Consider the following 21899-nt stretch of genomic DNA (forward strand, 5'->3'; position numbering starts at 1 on the left):
TTTTATCCGAGAGGGTCAAGTTTTCAACTGCTGCGCCAGTCAAGGTTGCGTCATCTTGCGAAGCTTGAAATACGAGACTCAACATTTACCTTGTATCTAGAAAGCTCCACCACCATGGGACACTATTCCAAACATCAAGGTCCTACCCATTTCCTAAACTGTGTGGACATTCATTAAAGCAGATGACAAGCTTGTATTAGATCATCCAGCCACATTGAGCATGACACCTACTATGCTGACCCTGCTCATAGCTTGAAGTATACCACTACAGCAGTCATGGAACTAAGACGCCAGACCACCTGCAGTCACGAAACAGTATTGTCTCCTACAGATGCAGAGATTCAGGCCATTACAGAAGCCTGCCCACACCACACACACGAGACACTAACACTATATACACAGAGTTGACGAGTGCTATGTGCCTTTATAAAAAAATTCATCCCTGATCATATCCACATTATGTTACGTTACGTACCGCCGAGTTACTTTCAACTTTTGGCGACACCATGATCATATGAACACCAATGAGCCCCACTTAAGACCTTTAAGGTCACTGCGCTGCTACCATGTGACCTGAAGAATGTCCTCTAACCATCTCATACACTAGCGTACCTGTTTTCTCTTACCATCAACTTTAACACGCATTAATTTACATTCCATTGAACTGGCAGCCCACACGACATGACCAACATAATAAAGTCTGTTTCACCCTACACTCAACAAATACTACATACACAAACACCCTACATTACTGGTTCTGGATTGTGTCCCAGGTCACCAGGAGATAAAAGGCAATGAATAAGCTCAGGCCTTAGGTCATGATCTCATAATTCTAAGCAATTCCATGATGTGTCCCAAGACCTACTGCCCCAGATGTGTCATCTTACTATCCACATCACATACTGCAGATGATGCTGTACTGATCACCAGGCACGACTGCACTAGCCAAACCGGTGTGTCAAATACATAAATAGCCCAATGCACTAAATTTACTGGGAATGCTCCAGGGTGCTCTCTTCTTCATACATTTTGATTTGTTTAAACATCCCTCCCTCCCTTCCCTACATCTGGAGAGCTGGTCGTCTCCACCACAAGAGCTACGCCCTACACTATAACTGCTGCTGGTGGCCCACATAAAAGACGGAACAAGTACAGAGAATTGAACTTGGCACATCCACCAGAGATACTGCTAGACATGAACAGCAAGAGCTCAGTGTTGTTCAAAAATCAAGTTTTTCTCAGAGACATGCTTGTTCTCATTTCTTATTGACTTGTTTAACCTATAGCTTTCCTTCATTGCATAAAGTTGGTGAGCTAAGCTTTGTATTTTTTCAGTTGCACTTAACAGGTTAGCAACAATTAAAAAGAATTCCATAGTAATGCAAGAAGAAATGGCGTGCGAATAGCATGAGAACAAGTAGTAGTATTTGCAAACAATATGTATAATAATTAAAAACAGAAGCAGTATGGTGCACAAGCCATATAAGAGCATCCCTCCCCCTCATCCCCAATTTTCCCTTCTTATAGGTCTCTCAAGAGTGAGAGGCTATAATCAGCAAAATTTTCAGGCTACAAGTTTTCTCATCCCAAAGCTAGCTGTACGCCATATACACACAAACAGTCTAGGTAACATGGCATGACCAAATTAAGAAAGCTTGTTTCACCCTACACTCAACAAATACTATATATATAGCACAAATGCCCCACATTACAGTTTTGGTAGTGTGTCCCAGGTCACCAGGAGGTAAAAGGCAATGCATGAGCTCATGCCTAAATTGTACGATATCAATTGCAAGCTAACATAACACAGAAGCATTAACATCTTATAGCACTTGGTGACTACCAGGTTTCATAGGCATCATACTTTGGTAAAACTAGCAATTCTTGTTGCTTTCAACAAGAAGAAGACTTCCGAGCTAGTTGTGCATTCACTTCCCTACCCCAGTAGCCAGGAATCAAACCAACAACCTTACACTGAGCAGCAAAACACCATATCACTGCACCACCACAGCTGGTGCACAATGTGTTCCATAGTTATGTGCCTAAACTTGTACAAATGCAATTGTCTTCTAGACTCTTGCAAGGCTAGCAGCAAGAATGTAACATTTAAGACCAAAACTGGTTTAACTGTAATTCTTATTATCTTAACTTTAAAAACAGGCCCAGCATCAGGACACTGCTACTGTAAGGTGTAAATGTACGCTTGGCACACGACATTTGATATAACAAGGCCAACCACACACAACTTCAATTCTGCTGCATTGCCGCTCAGTACCATTATACACCATGTTTGGTTTTCCTTTTACACATAAAAGTGATTTAAACTGCAAATTACAGTACTAGAGGTTGTTGCATTAAAAAAATTGCCCTTGTCATTACAAATTGAAGTAGTAAAAGCAATTTCTATGCAATAATTCTGTCAACAAATTATTGGATGCTTACAGGAAGATATCTGAAACTCTGAAACCATCCTCTCGGATGAACTGAGCAAGATATAAAATATGCTATTCAGTTCTCCTACTGGCAGCAGTCATTGGCCGCTGCCAGGAGAGGGACTAAAGGGAGCACACGTTAAACAGATCTGTGGAACAGTGAATGAACCTCTAATCGCAACTTCCTGCCATTGAACCAGCTCATTTTTCAACGACAGCAACTACAACAGCAAATTTCAGCCAATCAAAACAGCACCTAACAACACTGCTTAGTCAACAAGAAAACCAAGAACTCGTCCAATATGTGCAATATCCTTTCAAGCCAGAGTCCACATTCTCGTTTGATAGCATTTGAGGATACTATTACTGCTGCGTAATGTAGCATCTCACTGGAGCAACAAGCACTCTGCTTGCTGGCTCAACCAGCCAGCATCTACGGAAAGTGATAACCCCGACAGTGATCAAAGAATACTGATTCAGCAGTAAAAACAAATTCAAAAAGGCGAAGGTTAGGAATAACTATCGACAGCTGCTGCTATTTTATATACACAAAATACATTTATATGTTGCACAAAACCATGTTTCGGAGGATGCATATCCACATCCCTCAAAAGAAGATGACAAGTGGCTCTTGTCACCATGGTTACCCACACAAATAAGACTTACAAAACATGCTAGCACAGAATTGTCTTCACTTTAAGAGAAATTGTTCACCCCATTAAAAGCTTTCCTGAATAAGGCATAACATTAATGGTTTACTTGCAAAATGAAAATTGAGGAGCTTTGAACGTGCCAGAAAAAATTTCACGAGTAATTCGTCTCATTACCAAAGCACCAATAAATACATTATCAAACAGTGACATGCCACATATACACAATGGAAGCCTACAACATGCAGACCTCACCACAATACTATCACAAACAGATGACTTCTTCGCCTGGGTCAAACTGTTCCAAGTGAGTACAGTCTTTATTTTTCAAGCAATTGTACCTTCTGTACACATTTTTACAATGAGATTACCTCTAAGACCATGCGCACATACAGCATGTGCACACAGCAAAGGTCGGGCATCCCCGCACCTTGGGGAGCTCCAAATTGTCAGGATATCAACCATGGCAACCCTCCCAGTCAGTGCAAGGCAAGAAACACACAGCTTGAGTGATTTAGATCAGTCGAGGTCAACATGGTCATCACAGTAGGGGCCATCACACAATGCAAGAGTCTGCTGTGGTCCAGCTGTTTTGCACATGAGGACCACTGCCCACTTGCAGTCCAAGGACACGCTGCTCCAAAATGTTCACCTTAACACCACTTGTCAAAATGCACAACAGTAACGTCTCAACACACGCCAAAGGGGCCAGCCAACCTGATGTTATGCACACTGAAGGGTGGCTGGCATGAGCACCAACGGATGGCACTCAATGGTAGCTTGGCATATCCAAAAACCACAAATAACTGAAGCATCCCTTTTGAACTAGCAGGTGAACAGTTTTGCTAGAAGCAGCAGCTGCTACCACTAACACGTAAATGTTCATTTCTTTAATAATCAGTTTTGGAAGCCAATGGTCAAACATGCAAGCAGGACTTTGGAAAAAGCTTCCTTCAGCATAGACAAGGACAGCCTTGGCCAACAGGAGCTGCACACAAGATCGTCTGTGCAAGTTAAAAATTACTACTATTTCAGCGCAAGTCTTCATCCGTTTCTTGTTTTTGTAAAGCTAATTAGGCCTACCTGCCTGCTCTGCCTGAGCAGATAGCTTCGGGGTGAAAAGACAAACACAGAATGCTGATGCACTACCAGAATTTTTCTTGGCTGATGCCAAAACACCAGCCTCACTTGATGGCAGTAGTGCATCTTTAGAGCACTCCCAACACTTTCTGCCAGCTGCCTCTAAGCTCTTTTAAGAGGTGTCCCAGACAGCTGCAGCACCGGCTGCTTTGGTTGTACTATTGCAGAAAAAATGCATACTTCAGAATACGCTGAACATGTTTTCTATAAAACCTAATGCACAACCTTTCTTTACCTTAGTGGTGATAAGTGGTTCTGGTGACAGACAATGACACTAGTTTGAGCACTGGGTTGTAAGTTACCATGTGATCATCAGGAGTATGGAACACCAAAAGCAGTGATGCACAAAATTCAACTGTACTATTAACACACAAATGCAAATGGCACAAAAAGAGGCTTCTATAGCACAACAGATTCAAGAATAAAAACAGAATGTCAAACGCACGGATATAAACATGGCAGTCAAGAGAGGGTAAAGAAAGTACATCATAAGGAAATGCTACCTGAAGCAATTTAAAGTAGGGCACACAAAAGCAGTTGCTGAACACAGCTTAACATTAAACCATGGGAAAGGCTTGCAAAGAAAAGGAAGTGATATGAAGAAAAGCAAATTACTGCAAGAAAGTATGATTTAAACGGGCCAAATGCCAACCCCAAGAAAAAGATTGAAAGAGATGAAAAGGCACTCGACATCCTCGCAAGAGCTTTGGGGAACGGCTGCAAGAGACAAGTTCCGCAGCAAAATTACAACTGCTCGGACCAGCAGGCCCACCGGAGAAGGGCAGCACCTGTATCTGCCGCCCATGAATGGCATATGCCCTCGTGACTAGAAACCACGGAACCTGCCCAGAGCCAGTGATGCATTGTAGCAAATGCTATTCCTCCGGCAAACAAAAATAGAGCCTATGTACATATATATATATAACACATATATATATATATATATATATATATATATTTATGTATACTGCAATGATTCAAGATTACCCCTGAATCACATTCATACCCTGTTATGCAGCGGACTTGTGGAGAGAAATCAGCAATGATTGCAGCCAAGTAGAAAAGTACACAGGACGGGGATAATGTGAGGAGCTTTCCAACCCTCAATGGCCCAGCAATGAGGTCGGAGAGGTTTAGATTAGGGCCAACTCAGGTGGCAGTTCCTGACATGCAGCAGCCTCCAGTGTGGCCTGCCGAATGGCTTCCTTGTAGGGACCCCGCTTTTTCTTGTTATAGCGAGCCTTGAAGTCGTCAAGAAAGGGACTCAGCTGGTGGCACGGCATGTAGGATGAGGTGGATGAGCCAAACCAGGCCACATGAGCCTGCTGGTTGATGGCAGCTCCATTGTCACGCTGCGACACACTCAGAGCAAGCACTTTGCCTGGCCACCATGGGAAACCATGGATCTTGCCCCAAACTATGTCACCCACAGCCATTTCACGGCCCCCATCAAGCGTGCAGCGTTTAACATTGTGTGTGCTGATGCGCATCATGAGTGGCTTCACCTTGTCCATTTCGCGCAGTGGATCTAGTTTGGGAAACTCGGGTACATCACCACACTCACTACCAGAACCACTACTGGCTAGAAGGTCATCATACTTTGGGCTGCACCTCATATATGCCTTGGCACCCAAGCGTCGCAGGCTGATGGATAGCTTATGTGAACGTCCTTCCTCCAGTAGGCCTTCAGCTGGTGCTGCTACTTCACTACCTTCCATTCCGTAGTTAGGGCTGTTCTCTACATCATTCCGTGGCTCATCTGGTGGAGGCTCACGATGTCTCCGTTTACGCTTCAGTTTGTGCTTGTGATGCTTGACTTTGTGCTTTGCTAGGCTTGGAGAAGCTGGAGCAAGAACAGGACCTTTGTGGTGATCTCGGCGAGCTTTCTTGAGAGCCTTCTTGGCAGCCCGGGCACTACTTGTGTCTCTGGGTCTCACAGGCGAGCACTCTATGCTGCTGTCTCCATCTGTGTCACTGGCACCTGTGGACTGAAGCTTGGCTGGAATCTTGACAACTGTGCCTTTTCCTTGAGGGTTTGCAAATGAGATCTTAATCACAGGACTGGTTTTTGTCAGGGCTGCTCGAACAGGAACAAGTTTGCTGTGTGGTGTCACCAGTTCCATGGGGTCTGTGCTGCTTCGCGGAAGATCTTCATTGTCATTCCACTTACGCTTTCTCAAGATCATTCTATTGATTGCAGGAGGCATTAGTGCAACAGCCTGATATTCACTTTTGGACTGAAACTCTTCTGCTCCTGCCTGGGTAGGCAGTTGGGCATTCTTCAAGTCGAGGCTTTCGGCTACACTGGCATACACAGCATGCTTTGGCCTTGGAGACTCCTCTGTGCGAGGAGAGGGGGACGTCTGTATGATCATGGTGTCCTCATCATTTGCAACACCAGTTTTTGAAGGTATACGTGCTGGAACATCAGGTTCACACTTGGAAACAGGCAAGCAGCCAAGTGAACTAAGTACAGGAGGTGACTCCTTTTTAACACTCGAAAGCTGCACATTCTCAGAATTTTCATTGCAGATTGCCCGGCAATGTGAGCAAAGGACCTGTCGTGGGCGTAGTCGCCGCATACGCACACTTTGGTCACGGCTGTTGCGCCCAGTTGATTTGCGTGATTTCGCCCAGGATCGGCTTGGCATAGGGAGTTCATCACTGGGCTTTTCTTGGAAGTAGGTGTGTCTCTGTTTTAATGCATGAAATTTGTCATTTCTTTCTGCCACAGCTTCGGCAAGGGTCTTCGTGCTGCTGCCCCTTTGATCTTGATCTATCCCGCCCCAAGGGCTGATGCCAAACGGAATGTTCCTGAAACAACCACAAGGTACTGCCTCTTAGAACTAGCAAACAGAACATGACAGCTGATTGGCTTGGCATTAATTGTGCTCCTGGCCCATCACTTGGCGTCATGTCTCTTTATTGTTAATGCCCGACATTTCACGGCCATGCCTCTCTTCACTGACAAAATATCAAATATACGACGCCATGTGTTTTGTCTCAGACAAAGTGCAAGTAATATTGAGGTCTGAGGTGGCGGTCAGAAAGAAAAGCAGGCAATACACGCTTAGCAGCACATACGTTCGCAAAGGCGGCATAAATACAAGCCAACCGGAGGCAAATTTCTACAGCTAACTCGAACATATTTGTGCTGCTGAACGTCTGATGACAACACCTGCGCCGTGAGAGACGACGTAATGGAGGGGTTGGATAAATTTTCATCACGTGCGATACCTTTCTTTTTTTAATGTAAACTAATATTTCCCCACCAATGAACTTGCAACGCACGGAAACGCATTAAGTGTGAACGTTTTCCTGTGCGCACGTAATTCAGCACAATGAATAGTAAAGGAGGGGTAAATAAACAACCTAGAATAAAGGGTCGAAACGCTAAGCTTTGTTCAATTAACTATTGACCTGCACAGATGCACACTGAAATATTTAAAGCTAACGCAAATCGGCTATTACGCAAGTGAGAACTGTTCATTACAGACATTAGAAGTTTTATTTCCTGAATAAAAACGAGCGATGCAGTGTGCATATACCTTGCAAAGGCGAACAAGGCATGGAGCCTATGCATTGTGCATGCACAAACTCAAAATGGTCAAATCCTTAAATAATAGGTGCACATCAATAAAATTGATATCAGTAGGTTCGTAATGACACAAAGAAATACTTTCTGATAGCCGATTGCTTCTAAAATCGCGCAGAGTCGCGAAATTAAAGGCAACAGGCAGCTACCAACTAGGCCTATCTGGCCTCGTCGCTTAGAAGGAAACAGCCCCGGAGGGTTTCTTCGAAGCAAAATTTACTCACTTTTTCGTGACGTCGAGCAGTGCGCCTTGAAATACCTTGCCGCTATAGTTAAAAGAAACTATGATAACGTCGATTAAAGCCTCCTCTACCATTACTGATATTTTAGATCCTTTTAAAAGTTTGGCTCCGTCTTCCACCGAACCCGCCATCGCGATCAGTGAGCCGTTCGTTCCATGGGGCTCGACACGGGCGACCACGCATGCGCACACGCCTATCTAGCGTGCGTTTCTTTGCATGACAGCGAGGAATCTGCACGAGGGAGACGATTATTCTGAGCAGTTTTCATCGCCGAATGAACTATGCGGGCATCCTGCGAGCTTCACTGTCGTCGCCGATACCTATCGTAGCTTTGAACTGCCTTTTGAACAGTCATTTGTGTTGGTGTGATCGAATGTCACTGTCGCTGTGTGTATTTGATATTTTTGCTCGAGGAGGAGGCACTGGGATACCAGCAGTCGCATGTTTTACACTTTGCATGATTTGTGCAGCTGCTTCCGCGCTCTGTTGCCGTATTTTGTTTTTATTGGCTTATGGATCAGTCATCGCTAATAATCCGCAGCAATTTCAGGCTATGCGCGACAATCGACGGCGCAGAGCAGCAGCAGTTTTGCTGGGAGACATGTTGGCTTCCCCGCGTTCGCCACCGCCGTACCAATGTCGCCCGCGAAACAATGCGAAGTGCATTGGTAGCAGAGTACGCGTGAATCTGGGAATTCTTAGCGCGGCATAGACGCATGCATGCTTTTTATGCATATTGAATGTGTTGATATTGTTGGCTCATATAACTGCGACCGGTGCAAATCGTCGAACTAAGGGGGCTCGATACCACTGGCAACATGCGTGAAGCGAGCAGACAGTGAAGTCATGAATAGCATTTGGGAAATGAACTTATTGCTCATTCTCTGTGCGCTTTCCCTGGCTTCACTCTAGTGGTTTAAGTACGCCGTGAACCATGTCTGCTGTGTGACAAAGAATTTTGCATTCAAATATTTTTAATATGTTTTTCAGCAACTTGTAAGGAACAACGATGTTACTTGGGTATCTGGTCGTTAGCGTTACGTTTAAACAACGGTTCATATGTCATTCAGAGTTAATAAACGCCGCACTGGACGCCACTCGGCAAATTCTGCTATTTGCTGCATTTACGATCTGCTTCTTGAAGTGCAATGCGCACATTCGCGCTTGCACTTTTCTCCGGTATTTACATACAAGCGTGCAGCATATACGGGTTTGGTAGTGCTATATATTGCCTCTCTGGAGCTTATTTAATCGCTGCCAATGCTTAATAACGCTCATCACAGCGTTGTTCTGAAAGATTGGTGACAATTAATTGTTTACACATTTTAAGATGAGACATTAAAGAGCATAAGTTTTCATTTTTGTGGATGGTCGCAATGCCGACGGCAGCAAAGCCGTTTTCGATCAGCACTGGGTGCGCGAAGAGACGAAATTTCGTCGCAGCCAATACGACTTCACAGAATTACACAAACCCATGATATCATCACTCTGAAGCCGCAAGGCTTTCTCGTAACCCGTGCTCCGAAAGCTAAGACAGTCGTATGTGGACTTGTGACGAGACGGGTGCATTTTTGATCGCGATCGAGCCGGGGCGGGATAATTTATCGATCGCGATTGGCTCCCTTCCATGCTTGCGCAAATGAGCGAACCGCGATCGAGCCCGATCGCGATCAAAAATTGGCTAAAACCGTTAGAAACACGAGTCTTGCTACAACGAGATTTCGTGGGCTGACATTTAACATAGAAGTGCATGAAAGTGCATCGCTCAAAGAATCTCGCCGCCCAGTAGGCCCGCTCAGAGAGCGTCTATCCGGTCTTGGGTCGCTGAAAATCTATATAAAATTTAATCGTTTATTCTTGCACTTTCCCGCAAATAATTTTCAGAGAGCGTTTTGAACCAGAGAAGATGGGGAGAGAAACGTTGTTTTCCTTCTCGTCGTTTCTCGTGCACTGCTGCGAGTGGTTGCGAATTGGCGTCGGGTAAAGGCTATAGGTGAGGGAAGCGATTCGCGGCTCCGCCCGCTGTCACCCATTTTTTATTACCTTTTGTCTGTGTTGCTTCGCTCGCGTTCTGCGCAGTGCGCCCTGTGCGCCGCCGTATGGCGGTATCGCTTGATCAGCGCCAACTTGTAATTTGTACTACAAGCTGTGAAGAGGAGAGAGAGCTACGCTTTCGCGACGGCGGGCGTTGTCAGTAATGGTTTACAACAGTGTTCTCGGAGATTAGTATCAGTCGCGACTATATGCGTCGGTCACTTTCGCACGCTCCTGACAGCTTCAGCGTGCCTCGCAACTTTCGGAACGCTGCACGGTTTTCGCACTCGAACGGCTGTGCATCGCCTGAATCGTTTTCGTGGATAATACGCCTCATGGGCTGGCAAACATTCTGATCACTAGAGGAATCTGGCCAGCTTATTAAATACGGCCCTCTGTCATGATGCGTGGCTAAACGATCTCTGGTGACGGGTATTAAGAAATGGCAGGCATGCAAGCGATATTCAGAGCCATATATACACTCAGGGATGCACTAAAAAGACTGTTCAATATTGCATTGACAAGTTCGTTCCTGACAAATATGTTCGTACTAACAAAAAAAAAATCCGTGGAGACCAGAGGATGACCAGAGATCCATCTACGCCGTAGGCGTAGATGGATCAGCTTAAAAAAAAAAGAAAAAAACAAGAAATCGAGCTAAAAAAAAACAGAAGCTAAAAAAAACAGAAACGAGCTAAAAAAGAACAGAAGAAATCCCTCAGCATAATTACTGGTCTAAAAGACAAGCTTGTTACTCAAGTTTCCGATGCCAAAGTTAGATATTTCACTTAATCATTGCCTGACTTCTTGATAAAGAGCCCTGATAAATTCTGGCGATATCTAGAAAAGACAAATGCTGTACCCCGTGAAACATTCGTTGACGGTTGTCTCGCGAATGATGCCCAAAAAATTGCTAAGCAATTTAACCATTACTTCTGTTCCATATTTACCACTTCCGAGCACGAGGCAACGCATGATAAAACTCTTTCAGTAATATCTCCCGATTTTATAACATATATGCAGGTGTACTGTGCCAGCTACTTAACCAGAAAACGAAATTCTCAGCTGGTCCGGATAATATTCCGAACACATCTTTGCGCAGGTATGCCGAACCGGTTGTACATATTTAAGTCATGTTTTCCGTCTTTCCTTCGGCACGTGTAGTGCCAGCGTTTAAAAAAGGCGATCGTCTGAACGTTAGCAACTACAGGCCTATTTCTTTAACTTGCACGACATGTAAACTATTAGAACACATAGTCACACATTACACCACCTTCTTTCATGAAGAAAATAATTATCTGTCGTCTTTCCAGCACGGCTTTAGGAAACAATTATCAACAACAACACAACTGGTCACAACAATTCACGAGTTCGCCGCATCGCTTGATACGGGAAATCAAATTGATTATACGCTTGGATCTTGGTAAGGCGTTCGACCTCATCGCGCACAGCAAACTCATTTCGAAATTACACCGCATAGCCTACCTGTTTTCTGGTTAACTGTTAACTGTTAATCTGGTTAACTGGATTCGTTCCTACCTTTCTGATCGCAACCAATATGTACGAGTGAGTGACTGCGCGTCTGGCGTTCTGCCTGTAACATCAGGAGTCCCTCAAGGTAGCGTTTTGGGACCTGTTCCTTTTTTAGTGTACATAAATGACATTGTTAACCCCATAGATACGTCAAAAATATGTATATTTTTTTTTTGCAGATGACTGCATACTTTTTAAAACCGTTATCACTCCTAGCAGTCAAGAATGCGTACAATCTAATCTATGTGCCGTTTCGAAGTGGTGTAAGGATTGGTCCATGAAACTAAACAGTGATAAATCAGTCTTCATGCGCATTACACACAAACAAGGCCGTTTTAATTACGGGTATTCTCTCAATAATTGCCACCTGACCGAGGTTGACGAATATAAATATTTAGGTATTACGATTGCAAACCGCTTAATATGGTCAAGTCATGTTACTAAAAGATGCTCATCCGCTTCTAAAAAGCTCGGTTTCTTGAGGCACAAACTAAAGACAGCTCCATAAAAAATAAAACTACTGCCCTATAATGCATTTATAAGACCTAAATTAGATTGCGCTAGTGTCGTTTGGGATCTATATCACAAGAAAGGTATTAGGAAACGAGATGGTGCAACGAAAAGCGGACCGTTTTATATTTAATGCTTACCAGAGAAATGACTCGCCGTCAGCGCTCATGGCTAATAATAACATCCCTGTTTTACAACACCGAAGAGCAATTGCTAGGCCACCCGCCGCGGTTGCTCAGTGGCTATGGTGTTAGGCTGCTGAGCACGAGGTAGCAGGATCGAATCCCTGCCATGGCGCCCGCATTTCGATGGGGGCGAAATACGAAAACACCGTGTATTTAGATTTAGGTGCACGTCAAAGAACCCCAGGTGGTCGAAATTTCCGAAGTCCTCCACTACGGCGTGCCTCATAATCAAAGTGGTTTTGGCACGTAAAACCCCATAATTTAAATTTAATTGCTAGGCTGAAATTTGTCCTCCCACTATATTTTGGTAAATTGAACATTAAACGTGAAACTTACTTAACACACCGAATTTCTGGGCAAACTAGACACACACATGTTCATACTCTTGAACCTTGCTTTACGCGCACAAATTTTTTCATGTATTATTTTTTCCTGGGACCATAAAAGAATGGAATTCGTTACTGTTGGAAGCATTTTGTGATGGGGGATAATCCTGACTTTGAGAGCTGTGTACCTTTCTGTTCACACCACACGATACGTACTGTGGTGTTTTTTTTTTCATATTGTGTATTTGTTTGGTTGTCCTTTGCACTTTTGCTCTGTCCTGCTGACTTTTTATTATAATTATGTATTACGCTGTCTTCTACCGTTCCACTATGTTTTTTTAGTTTTTTTAATTTCTTTTGTCAAGTACTTTTGTTACGCCCCACTGCTTGGTCTTTCGAGCGCAGCATGTTTTAAATAAAAAATAAATATATACTATATTACATTTTGTGCTGCACGTAGGCGGATAATTTGTCCTCTTGAGATACGATGGCTGCTACGTCATGAACTTCTTTTTTTTTTTTCAGAAACTGCGCGTAGGCGGATAATTCGTCCTCTACGATGGCTGCTACGTTATGAACAAATTTTTATTGCGACAGCATAATTTCTCACCGCCTGCCTCGAGTCACACAGCACCGTGTGGCAGTCGCGATCGGCGATGGCCACCTCCTCCGCTTGCTCTGCCTTGGTGCATCTCGTGCTGGCGGTCGTGCGAACCGTGCCGGTCGCACGGGTCTCCCAAAGGCAGGACAGCGAAGGAAGCGGTGCGCATACTGCAGGCATCCAAGAACGACGACGGCAGCAAACGACAAGTGAGAATCAAGTGGTTCCCGGCGCACACGGGCGACGCGTCGGACCGCAACGCCAACCACAACGAGACGGCACACGCCGAGGCGTGTGTTATAACGGGCCGCGGCTCGGTCGACTGGCCGCTGTGGTTCAGCACCAAGGACCGAATACGACGAGATAAACAAGGCTTTCCGCGTGACTCGCAGAACTCTCCCACCCCCTTGCTCGGGGCTGCGTCGAGAGCAAGCCGTTTTATTCAGACAGCTGCAGACGGGCTCATTCCCCAGCCCGTAGCTGATGCACAGAATGTAATCTGAGATGCACCCGACAGACAAGTGTAGAATCTGCCGAAGGGAGACGGCCGGCTTCGCACACATGCTGTGGAATTGCACCAAGTACCAGGAAGAAGCCAATCCCGCCGCGACTCGAAGCAGCCGCAGGCAGCGACAATAAGAAAAATTTGGGCCGTCCAGCAGGTCATCGAGGCGCTGGCCCGGCATGGTCCCAGCGAGCCGGCGCCCAGGAGACGACGTAGGCCCCGTCCGGAGTGCGTTTTACTGCAGGCTCAAATAAACGTTTTACCAATCCAAATATTGCGATATACACTCCAGGCGGATTTCTGCCGTCGCCGCGAGGTCATAGTGAGGTTCCATATGAGTGAAAGCGCGTGAGGCTGAGCCGGCGAACGCGGTGCAATCACGCGTGCAGGATTATGTTTTCGCTTGCAATCCGAAGCTATACCTGCAGCTAGTTGTAAGTCGTATATTTTACGAATTTTTTGACGCAATTTACTTTGAAAAATTCAATTACTTCAATAAAGCACCTGCGCTTGGGGGAGGACCTAAAGGAGGAGCATTGAATTAATTCAATTCTGTGGTTTTGCGTGCCAAAACCACGATCTGATTATGAGGCACACCGTAGTTGGGGAGTGTGGATTAATTCTGACCACCTGGGATTCCTTAACGTGCCGCCAGTGCACGGGACCACGGGCGTTCTTGCATTTCGCCTCTGCGACCGGGATTTGATCCCACGATCTCGTGCAGCACAACGCCGCTGAGCTACCGCGGGGTGGGGGGGTGGGGGGGAGGAGGATGTACGCGGCATTTCCGCGCGCGTGACGTACGTCGCTTGTGGTGCTTGTCTGACGTCAGCAACAGCTACCGCTGTACATCCATTTTCACAGGGTGAAACGGCGGCGGATTTCTTTTTAATTAGTCGATTAAGCATTTCAATTTTTTGTGCACGTAATGTCCGCCTTTTCGAATAGACCAGCTCGTGGACTAAAATTGTGCTGTCTGCCGCAGGCAATATTTAAAAATGTGTGAAAGTGTTCGCCGAAACGCCCGGTATAGTGCGGTGCTAAGAGAGGTTTTATAGGCCAGTTTGTAGTAGACGAAACAAAACGAAGGCACAATGAAGCGCTGTCGAACAGTTACGGTTTAATTCGCCAACATTATTGAACTTTTTTCTTCAAGACATTCTGCACTTCTTGCGCTCAGTGGCAGCGAGTATGTATACACCAGGAAAAAAAAACTCTCCTCCAGAACGAGCATGCACATTCGAAACCCGATTAGGAAGGTTGAACACCGAAGATGGGGTGGAAGTGTAAAGAAACATTAGGCAGGGACAATAAAATGTGTGGAGCATAGTTTTATTTCCTCAGCTGCAATGGGAGGACGAAACAAGACTTCAGGAATGCTTCGGCACCTCAGTCAAGTGGCGGCGCCTTCGTCGCACGTACGACGGTTCCGTGAAATCCCGTGAGACTGGCTGCGTTCCGCTCCCTGGCGACATGCGTTTGGATTGGTATAGGTAGGAGGCGGTTCCCGGCAGCATATTCATTCTTTGTAGATTATTAATGGCGCGGGAAAATCTTCCAAACCGAACTCGTTCCAGCTGCATCACCGGAATATGGTCGGCACCGCGCACTCTTTTTCCCGCATGCCCGATCTCTGGCTGTCAAGTATTCTCTCTCTCCTTTACCAGCACGAAATAAGCTCGAGGATGTTACCTTCGTACTCTCAACCTTATCTCAGGTAGCGCCTGCTTCGCAAAACATTCGCGACATGTGTTGTTCTGCATAGTAACCGTTCGGCAACCTTCAAGAAAGGCGCTCTGCCTGCGCCGGGGCAGTGTACAAAATGTCCTCGGACGGCTAAAGCATTGATGAAGTATTATGCTACCCTTGGCTTCACCGTTATTTTTATTTTCACTAAACAGCGGGGCATTTTCTTCCTTCGCATACGGCACTGTATCCAGAAGGAAACACACAAGCTGTCATTCGCAGACGGCGCGGTTTTCTTCACAAGTGCTGCGACACCTGTGCTAAATGTCAGATGTCATCAAGTATAGTCAGATATATTCGTTAAAAGTATGTGGTTTTACGTGCCAAACCCATGATCTCATTATAAGGCACACCGTAGTGTGAGACTCTGGAATAATATGAACCACCTGGGGTTCTTTAACGTGCACCTAGACATAAGTACACGGGTGCTTTCGCATTTCGCCCCCATCGAAATGCGGCCGTCGTGGCGGGGGTTTGATCTCGCGGTCTCCTGCTTAGCAGCCCAACACCATAGCCACTAAGCAACCACGGCAGGTAGAGATATTCGTGTGCTGCAAAATAATGCTATGGTTATAAGTTAGAAGCCACTTATAACGAACCTTACACCTTCATGTGGGATTTGTTCGTTATAACTGAGCGTAATAGGCGCAGTGCCCGAAAAGAAGGCGCAAAGTGAGAGGAAAAACTTAGAGGACGCTTAAGCTTCGTGGAACGCGATAGCATTCAAAGAACCCTGACTGCTTCTCACACTTCCCGGCAACTGCAGCTTATGTATACCGCTGGCGGCGAACGCTATGCACAAAAGCGAGCTTTCTGATAGAAGCGCGGTTTCTTGCGTGGGCCGATCCCGGAGATGTGCACAGCCGCGCGAAAGAAAGAAAAAAAAGCATCATTTGCAGGCTTCTGTCATTGTTTCACACTTTTAATACTTAAATTTGAGAAGATTTAACATAAGAGGCATGCGATGTCTCTCGGTGTTTTGTTTCATGACGTTTGTGGGCTGTCATTCTCAAAATTCCGAGGAAAACAAGAATGTAAGACAAGGTATGGACAACTTTATAGATAGAACGGTGTGGCGATATAACCCGCATATACCGCATGCCATATACCAAGGCGTGGCATATACATATACCTAAATATATGCGGCAATTTTCGCTCGCGGACAATTCCGCCGACGCCGGGTTTTCGGCGACACGGGGCCCTTCTATCCCGTTAGTATAAGTTACGCTGAAAGCCGACAATAGAAGTTTATTTCTTCACCGTGACCCGAGGCTGTTCAGAGCAGACGTGTTCATCACGAATGCCTCTGGTATGCAGTGAGCATGCTGCTTCACAGATGCTTAAGCAATGTGCGGTGAAACGTTCGGTGGCAACGGCTCCCCATTCTCGTTACGTCGTCATTCGATATTCATACATGGCTCACTGATTATTGAATTGCGCGAAAGATTCCTTCGTCGCTGCGAGATTGCGCGGTGTCGACGCACCACAGGAGACGTCAGTGGGAGTCGGCGGCGCGCAGTCGACTATGCCTGCAGTCGAGGCGCTGCGGCATAGAAAACTCGGGCACTCACTCCGTCGCACAACCCCTTCTTTCCAGCGCACTCCCTGCCTCTCCAGAAGTAGCTCGTTGCAAAAAACAACACTGCGTACCTGTTGTGCCATCTATAAAGAGGTAAGTTAAATGCACAATTCCGACGGGGTCGGAGGCTAAAAACGCTCCTGTCCCGTGCTTTGGATACAACGCTAAAGAATCTATGGTGGTCAGAATTAATCCGCAGTACTCCATTACGGCGTCCCCCATAACTCACGGCGTAGACGAGACGTTTCGGGGCGTTAAACCCAATAACTTAATTTAATCCGAAGCTGGAACCACGCCGTGTAGACAATACACGGCCGATGTATTGCGAGCGAAATATGTTTTCTGAATGAATGGATGGATACAACTTTCTTGTACGTCCGGCAAGGTTTAGCGCGACCCGGGCTCAGGTCTCCCACGGGGGAACGTCAAGGCCCTGCTTCAACGCCGCCTCACGGGCTTGCTGGACTGCCCACGTCTGGATTCCGAGGTCTGAGCTGCGCAGAGCGGCGGCCCACCTCGACGACAGGGTCTCCGGAGCAACTGACATCCTTCCTATAACTACATTGCACTCCCACAGCATGTGTTTGAGTGTTGCTTGCCCTTCCTGGCACAATATTGCTTATCTGGGAACATACGTTTCAGACGGAATGGATTAGGGAAGGTGTTCGTTTGGAGTTGTCTCCAGGCGACGGCCTGCCTCCTGTTCAATTTAGGACTCGGCGGTAGGCATATCCTTCTGGCGTTTAGATATGCACTGGTTATGTCGTTGTATCTGGTGAGCCTGTCCCGTTCTGCGCGAGGAGTGTTCGCTATCGTGCGAGAGGCGTTGCCCTGTTCGGCGCGGCGGGTCATGTCTCGCGCCGTCCAGTGCGCCGTCTCGTTTAGGTTCGTGAGCGCGTCGCCTTCCGGTGACGTGCGCGGGGAACCATGTGATCCTCGAGCTCGCGGTTTTGGATCTGCCCGCTTTGGCCGGAATGGACAGGGCTTCCTTGGAGATTCTACCTTTGGCGTAATTCTTTACTGCCGTTCGCGAGTCGCTTAATACGACTTCGCATTCCTGTTCTGTGAGGGCCAGCGCGATCGCTATACTTACTCCGCTATTTCCGAGTGTTTGGTATATATTCACTGCATGTGGCTCTGATTTTGGAGTTTGTGTCTATGACTACGGCGGTGTATTTTTTGGCCGTTCGGATATTCGGCTGCGTCGACAAAGCGTGCGTTTCTCTCCCTGCCGAATGAACGGAGCAGAGCCTCGGCTCTTGCCTTTCTTCTACCTCGGTTGTAATTGGGGTGCACGTTTCTTGGGATGGTTGCCACCGTAATGGTGTCTCTGATTTTGTGGGGAATTTGTATTTTGTGGCTGTGCTGGTTGCGGTACGTTATGCCGAGCGTATTCATAATGTACCTTCCCGTCGTGGTGGTCGACAGGCGTTCGAGCTGCGAGATGCGTTGTGCTTCGGCTATTTCTTCCAGGGTGTTGTATATGTCCAGCTGAGTCAGGAGCTCGGTGCTCGTCGATTCCGGGAGGCCCAGGGCTATCCTGTACGTTTTCCTTATGAGCATGTTGATCTTGTTCTTTTCCGCGAGGTACCAGTTGTGGTAGGCGGCTACGTAGGTGATTTGGCTGACAACGAAGGAGTGGATCAGTCGAATGGCGTTTTCTGCCTTCATGCCGGCGTGTCTATTGGTTATTCTCTTTATGAATCTCGTGGCGCTGGTGACGTTGCCTACGATCTTCCTCACGGTTTCGCCGTTAGCTCCGTTAGCCTGAATGATCATTCCGAAGATTTTTATTTTGTTTACTTTGGGGATTGCGTTTCCGTCATGGGTGTACAGGCTGATTTCCTCGTTCTCCCAGGATCCCGTGTAGCTCTTTGGTGGCACGCCTCTGCGCGTGGGCCGGTAAAGGAGCAGCTCGGGCTTGCTCGGGGAGAATTTGAGGCCCGTTCCTTGGAGGTACTCTTCGACTTTGTGAATGGCCGTTTGTATAGTGCGTTCTGAATGTGGCCGTCACTTCCGCGGTCCGCCCAAATCGTTATATCGTCTGCGTATATAGCGTGGTGGATTCCTTTGATTTCCCGTAGTTTGCTAGGGAGACCCAGCATGACTAAGTTGAAAAGCAGCGGAGATATAACTGAGCCCTGGGGGTACCTGCACTTCCCTCGGTTCGTTTTTCGGACTCGAGGTCGCCAACCGTCAGGGTGGCTTTGCGATCGTTCAGAAAGTCCCTCACGTAGTTGTAGGCCCTTTCCCCCAGGTTCAGATTAGACACTTCTTTCAGGATCGACTCGTGAGCGACGTTGTCGAATGCTTTCTCCAGGTCTAGTCCTAGGACGGCTCTGGTGTTTCTTGTCTTGTCGTCAAGTATCTGGTTCTTCAGTCACAACATGACGTCCTGCGGGGACAGGCGGGATCGGAAGCCTATCATGGTATGAGGTAGGCTTCCGTCTCTTCTAGACAGCTGTTGATACGATTCAGGAAGGCGTGTACCAAGACGTTACCCACGCACGACGTGAGAGAGATTGGGCGTAGGTTCTCCAAACTCAAGGGCTTTCCAGGCTTGGGTATGAGGATAGCCTTGGACCTCTTCCACTGCTCCGGGATGCGGCCTTCTCTCCCGCACTTGTTCATATAGCCCATAGTTTGGTGGCAGATTTGTCGTCCAGGATTTTGAGCGTTTTGTTGTTAACACTGTCCGGTCCTGGGGCTGACTTGCCGTTGAGTCCTTGGAGTGCCGTTCTGATTTCCGCCTCACTAAAGTCTTCATCTGAAGTTTTCTGAAGTACTTAAATTATACTGACGCTATACCAGCTCCGCAGCTCAAGTGTACGCGTTGTCTTGCATAATTAATTTATTTCACACCGATGTTGAAAACTTCCATTCGTCATATGGAGCCATTGTTATGACTGTGCGAAAAATGTGCATTAATTGTGCACGTATGCATGTATTTGCTCCAGCCAAGATGGGGCAAGCTCTTAAATATACGATTAGTGGACCGACGATGTTCTGTCAATTGTGGCTTGCTTGGGCATGCATATTTTCTGTTAGCATGATTCGGAAATTACCGAAATTGGATCATTAGCCAAATTTATAATACTCGCACTGACCTAATGGCGCAACTTCGCGCGCTGAATTGTACTTTGCAATCGGAAACATCGTATTCGATAGTTTTCAGCCAGTTACATTCTTTATCAGTTTTTTTCTTTCGCGTTTCAATGTTTTGGCGCAAAATACGAAAAAATAAATCAAAGTGAGCACGTGCCTGTGCGGTTCGTGTTCGTGAAAGCAGCGCTCTCGAAGGGCGTCTCACACGGCTGAACTCCCTGTGGCAGATGGCGCAATTGTAGTCCTTGAACTGGTCTGCTCCAAGAGGCAGACATTACTTGCGTGAGAAACCGAAATGCGTAATCGACAAATTAACAAAAGGATCACCAATCTAGTTTCACCTAATCACCTTACGGCATCTAAATGCGAAAAACACTTTGAAATCCCTGACGTCACGATGAAGTAACGGCCTTGGGGTGGCAGCGCGAAATTCGAAAGCTAAACTTTGACCTTCATTTTATCTTCTAGTAATGAACCTGTTACCGCGCAACTAAGGGAACTGAAGTTCTCGAAAAATACTTCCTCAATCTAAACTGGTTTAGTGTTTTCTATTAAATGTCCCTTTAAGGACGCGTATATATTCGAAGGTGCCCGAGAATGGAATTCACGCTAAGATTCCGTGGCCGGTGGAATAATACCCCAGTCACATGAGCATGCCAAAGGTCCTTTGAAGTTAAGGAGCATTGAGCTTTCAAAGGCAAATTAGTTCAAGGAATACGTGTCGGTGCTACACGGTCTTTATAAAGGCGGTGGCTGATGTTATCCACGTTACGTGTAACACGCGATAAAATCAATGACGTCAGTGTTTATTTGTTTATTACTTAGCTTCGTCATATAACTTTTAATTTATCTTTGACTTTATTTTTCTCGCAGACATAGACTTTGTATAAAAGAGAGTTGGCCCGCAAACACAAAAGATACCATCTGCGCAAAGAATGCCATGGAATGCAGTTCGCGGAACTGAGAGGTTAGTGGAGGTCACTTATGGGTGTCATAAAACCAGGTGGGGGGGGGGGGGTATTGACCGTCTGCGTGGTCTCACAAAAGTTGCAGTAACTTCAAACAAAGAACGAGAGAAACACTCGTCTGGTAGCTGCGAGCCCTCGTATGGTCTACGCTGTGACCCCATCTCTCCCCTGCATTCCACTGACTGCGGCTTTCCCTCTTATATTCCTCGCGCCCCTCCCTTGTGGACGCCACTGAACGTGCGCGTTTTGGTATTCATAGGCTACCTATGTTATTTTCTCCTTTTTTTAGAGCGCAGCTCTTTGGCGTCCGTTCCTGGGTTTCGCGTCGTCGTCGGCGTTGTCGTCGGCCTCGTAACCAGCTCCGCCCCCCTTTCATCCCCCCAGCGCTAGCAGCGACCGACTGATACCGCTGGATGCCGCTGACGCCGCTAGAGAGTCAAGATAACGTGACTGCATAGAACACCGTCGCCGCCATGCAGAAAGAGGAGGAAAGGGTCGCTGCTATCTCTTCCCTCCTCCCTTTATCGTGTTGTCCGCTTGCTGCGCGCGCTTCTGCCCCCATCGTTTGCCGCTGGGTGTACACGCCGCCCCCCTCCGCTTCCGCTTACTGCTGGTTGCTCTCGACGGCGGCGATGAGCCTCCGCTTCGGCGGCGCGAACTGCAGGGTCTTCTCGGCGGCGGCGATGAGCTTCTGCTTCAGCCTCGCTTACTGCTGGTTGCTCTCGACGGCGGCGATGAGCCTCCGCTT

General features: G+C 46.8%; 1 protein-coding gene across 1 annotated transcript; it reads right to left on the minus strand.

The window, feature by feature from the left end:
* Positions 1-1403: 1403 nt before the first annotated feature.
* Positions 1404-9183, minus strand: LOC142566000 (uncharacterized). Its single transcript, XM_075676674.1, has 2 exons — positions 8042-9183; positions 1404-7036 (listed from the first exon to the last, which is right to left on the minus strand). Exons 1-2 carry the CDS (start codon positions 8188-8190, stop codon positions 5356-5358), a joined length of 1830 nt encoding a protein of 609 aa, XP_075532789.1. The 5' UTR covers positions 8191-9183; the 3' UTR covers positions 1404-5355.
* Positions 9184-21899: the final 12716 nt, after the last annotated feature.

The sequence above is a fragment of the Dermacentor variabilis genome, unplaced genomic scaffold, assembly GCF_050947875.1.
Source record: "Dermacentor variabilis isolate Ectoservices unplaced genomic scaffold, ASM5094787v1 scaffold_12, whole genome shotgun sequence".
In the NCBI taxonomy this organism is placed as follows: domain Eukaryota; kingdom Metazoa; phylum Arthropoda; class Arachnida; order Ixodida; family Ixodidae; genus Dermacentor; species Dermacentor variabilis.

What these genes read in the sequence shown, in the direction of transcription:
- LOC142566000 (XM_075676674.1), bottom strand. Translation starts at nt 8,190, where the DNA reads ATGGCGGGTTCGGTGGAAGACGGAGCCAAACTTTTAAAAGGATCTAAA. An exon ending in CTGCTCGACGTCACGAAAAA is followed by an intron (nt 7,037 to 8,041) that starts GTGAGTAAATTT and finishes TGGTTGTTTCAG; the next exon opens with GAACATTCCGTTTGGCATCA.